This window comes from Numida meleagris, chromosome 24, assembly GCF_002078875.1.
Source record: "Numida meleagris isolate 19003 breed g44 Domestic line chromosome 24, NumMel1.0, whole genome shotgun sequence".
Classification (NCBI taxonomy): domain Eukaryota; kingdom Metazoa; phylum Chordata; class Aves; order Galliformes; family Numididae; genus Numida; species Numida meleagris.
The window spans coordinates 1481012-1484934 of NC_034432.1; the positions used below are offsets into that span (position 1 = coordinate 1481012).

General features: G+C 57.1%; 2 protein-coding genes across 2 annotated transcripts in view; one reads left to right on the top strand and one right to left on the bottom strand.

Annotated features, from left to right (window-relative positions):
* MCL1 (MCL1, BCL2 family apoptosis regulator) overlaps window positions 1–3356 on the top strand; it is a 4913-nt gene extending 1557 nt beyond the window's left edge. Inside the window, exons 2-4 of the mRNA XM_021376707.1 lie at window positions 1179–1426; window positions 1793–1905; window positions 2126–3356. Of these exons, the coding sequence (XP_021232382.1) occupies window positions 1179–1426; window positions 1793–1905; window positions 2126–2141 (377 nt within the window). The 3' untranslated portion in view covers window positions 2142–3356. The remainder of the gene's footprint in view (window positions 1–1178; window positions 1427–1792; window positions 1906–2125) is intronic.
* Window positions 2643–3923, bottom strand: part of ECM1 (extracellular matrix protein 1) — a 6650-nt gene continuing 5369 nt past the window's right edge. Inside the window, exon 6 of the mRNA XM_021376445.1 lies at window positions 2643–2666. Coding sequence (XP_021232120.1) covers window positions 2643–2666 — 24 coding nt within the window. The remainder of the gene's footprint in view (window positions 2667–3923) is intronic.

Below are 3923 nucleotides of genomic sequence, written 5' to 3' on the forward strand. Positions count from 1 at the left end.
GGGGGGGGGGCTGCAGGTTTGGATGTGCTGGAATGGGCTGGAAGGGAGAACCGGCCATTTTGGGCTGGTCTTACGTAACTTGGAAGTGAGTCCTTGGAGACCGGTGAGAGCCGACCATTTTGGGCTGAATTGGTGTCATTTAGAATCAAGTCCTTGGGGACCAGCAGGAACTGACCATTTTTGGCTGTTTTTGTGTAACTTGGAAGCAGCTCCTTGGGGGGGGGGGGCAATGGGAGGGGAAGGAACAGTGAGAACCAACCGTTTTGGCTCGGTTTTATGTAATTCCAAGGCCAGCCCTTGGGGACCAGCAGGAACTGACCCTTTTTGGCTACTTTTGTGTAACTCGGAAGTGACTCCTTGGTGGGGGGGGGGGGAGGGGGACCAGTGGGAACCAGCCTTCCTGGCCTGGTTTTATGCCATTCCAAGGCCAGTCCTTGGGGACCTGCAGGATGTGATCATTTTGGGTTGGTTTTCTGTAACTCAGAAGCAAGTCCTTAGGTGCTGGTGGGTGCCTCTGGTGCCAGGTCAGGGCACAGAGGGGCAGTGTTGGCATTTCCCCCTGAGCCAGCCTATGGTGAACAGTGTTTATTGTTTGTTTTTTTTTGAATGCGGAGGGCTTCGGTTTGTTCCTCACTTCCTGCATTTCACTGGTGGAAAAGTCCAGGGGTTGACTGCCCTGCCCAAATTAAATTGGAGGGCGTGCTGCTGAACAAGCTGAGCTCAGGGTGTGGGGATTGACACAAGCTGCTGTTAGCAACTGAGGCTTCTGCAGAGCTGGCAGCTCTGTGTACAGAAAAGGAATTGGCTTCTGAGAGGCTTCCTCTTGGTTTGAGCAATAACAAGCAGTGCCTTTCAGTTTCGTAAAGGCTTGTCTTGTTTGCTTATTCATGAGGGGGCACTGTGGGTCAGGCAGTTCCAGGTGGCTGCTCAGGGGTAGGGCTGCCAGGCTGCACCCGGCCTCCTGCTGCCCTCCTGGGTCACCAGGGCCCTCGTGAGACGTGGGATCACAGTGGGCAGCATGGGATGGAGTTGGGGTCCCTGCCCTGCTCCTGTGTGTGGCAGGGCCTGCTGCAGCAGCCGCTCTGTCGCAGCTTTCAGACCCCAGATGCAGAGGCCGCATCCTCTCACCAGTGGCTTGGCATCGCTAAGCCCATCTCTAAGCTGGAATTTCTTTTCAGGAATGCTTCGTAAGCTGGAAATCAAAAAAGAAGAAGATCTGCAGTCTGTGTGTGAGGTGGCTGCACGCGTTTTCAGTGATGGAGTAACAAACTGGGGCCGAGTGGTCACGCTCATCTCATTTGGTGCCTTTGTTGCAAAACACCTGAAAAGCATCAACCAAGAGAAATGCATCGGCTCGCTGGCAGGGATCATCACGGACGCGCTGGTCTCGTCCAAACGCGAGTGGCTGATGAGCCAGGGAGGCTGGGTGAGTCACTGCCCGCCACGAGGCTTTCGGAACGATTCAATATTTCCTATTTCCGTAACCCACTGGGTGTCAACTGCATGTGTCAGCGAAGTGCAGATGAGTCACTGTTCCAGTTAAAACCACTGTCTCAAGCACCTAGCCAGTGGCATGCAGCGCCTTTGGCCCAAAAAAAAAACATGCCCCTGCTTGGCAAGGAGGTGGTAGCATCCCTAAAGCAAAACAGATCGGGGTGTCCCGAGCTTGCCCGCAGTTGCAGTGGCTCCCAGTTGCCACCTGGGCTGTGGGGTCTGGAGCCTTGCCCTGGGTTGCGCTTTCCCATGGAAAGGGGCAGCTGGCACGGCAATGACTGTCTCTTCTTTCTCTTAGGAGGGCTTTGTCGACTTCTTCCGAGTTGAGGACCTGGAAGGCAGCATCAGGAACGTGCTGATGGCCTTCGCAGGAGTGGCCGGCCTGGGGGCGAGCTTGGCCTACATGATCCGGTGAGCTGCAGCGCGCTGCAGAGGGGCAGAGCTCAGGGCGGACTGGCTCCGCTGGGAGCTGGTGAGCCAGTCACTTCTTCCTGTGCATACTTATGCAGCCAGACTTGAGTGACCCCGGGAGAATATCTAGGCGAACCCTGAGCGATTCTTTCTTGAAAGAAAGAAGGTATGTTCCACTCAGATTGTGGATACCAATGAGGATTTATTGCTTTGGGAACAGAAGGTGGAGGAGTTGACTGATACTCTGCTTCGTTCAAGAGCGTGAGGAGAGAAAGTCAAAATGGACAGCTTCAGTTTTATCCCGGAGGAAACGGATCTGCTTAGTGAGCCGGTGAGCAGCAGCAGCAGCTCCTGTCTGGACTGATCCTCGTGGCTTTGGTGTGGCAGCTGTGTTGCAGAGCCCATGCTTCAGAGTTGTGGTTGTGGGTTTTTGGAAATGGCGTCTTTCAGCTGCCGCGCTCTCTGCCTAAACTCGCGGCTCAGCTGTCCGAGCTTTAGGCAGCGGTGCTGTGCAAGACTGAGGTGTGCCAGGACGCCGTCTGTCCCCTGCCTTCCAGCAGGGTTTGCTCAGGCCGCGGGCGGCCCCGTGAGCAGTCCTGCAGCTTGAGCTGGCGCTGTGTGGTAACCGCAGCCAGCTGCAGCCCGGCCAGGCCGGCCTGTCTGACTGCTCTCAGCGCACCGCCACGCCGGCAGTTTAAAAACAGGGAGTACACTTGTAAGTATGTAAAAACCCCACATCAGGCGGGGAGGCTGTAGGGAACCTGTAAATGGATAAATCTGTAGAATATAGAGATTTTTACAGACCTAACAACACGAAAGCAAAGGTTGAATGTGGTGGAGCTGCTTAGGGTTGTGCTGTACTTCCACCCCTGGGTGGAGCAACGTTTTGGGGCGAAGCCTTCTGCCGTGGCTTCGAGCAAACCTTTCTCTGTCCTCGACCAGAAGTGCCAGGGGTTGTAGCGAGGATCAGGGGCTTGCTGCACTCACTGCCCGCTGCCTGCTGGCAACAGCTGACATTTCTGTTTATTTTAATGTTTTTGGTTTTTCCAAGCTCTTCTGGCAGATTGGGGGGATTGTGGAAGTTGGTATCAGTTACTTCCTTCTCTCTTTAGTTCTGACTCTGTAAGCAGCGAGCACAGCAAAGCTGATATTTGAATGTAAGTGTTCTGCAGCTGTGTACAACTCGGTGTCTCGGTTCTGCGGCTCGTGCCAGCCCCAGGCACTGCACCCGGCCCTGGCTCCTCGTGGGCCTTGGGCCGCGCTGTGGATTGGTTGGGGCTGGGCACTGCCCTGCAGAACGGGGCTGAGCGGGGTGAGGAACCCGCCAGACTGCAGCCCGAGCAATGCCCAGGGGAAAGAAAGCTAAAGCCAGGGCTGTTGTCTGGCGTGCCTGGGTGCTGGGGGAGCACTTAGTTTTGTTTAGTTTTGTCAATAAATGTCTTTGTTTCTCAGGGGTAGTATTAAACTTTTTCCTTGCAGCAAGATGTGGAACTAAACGCTCGGCAGCGAGGGCACGGCGCTCTGCTCCCGCTGCCCAGCCCTGGGCTGTGCTGCTGCCTGCCTGGGCCGGGGGGCGAAACTGCAGCTGCTGCCTCTCGGTTTCAATTCCTGCGAAGCTGTGGAAGGAGGAAGCGAGCAGGGCGCTGCGGCTGGGGCCGAGCTGCGGGGAAGTCCCCCATCCATGGGGGGGGATTACCCCTGTGGGCAGCGGCGCCTGCGCACGCCTCTTCGCTTCGCGCCCCAGCTGCAGCCTGCGCTCCCCGCACCGCGGTTGGGCTTTCGGGGCTGTTTTGGGACGGCCGCGCCATGGCAATATGCAAAGGGCTGCGGCCACCTGCGCTTCCTGGAAGCCTCAGCGCCGCGCGGTGCTGATAACGCGCGGCCGATGGCGAAGTGCTGATACCGCGCAGCTTCCTCCTGCGCGCGGCTTTTCGAAGAAGCGGCGGCGGGTTCCGCGAAGCAGCAGCGGAAGTCACGGCAGCGCGGGGGCCCAGGGTGGGGGCAGGGAGTGGGGGGGG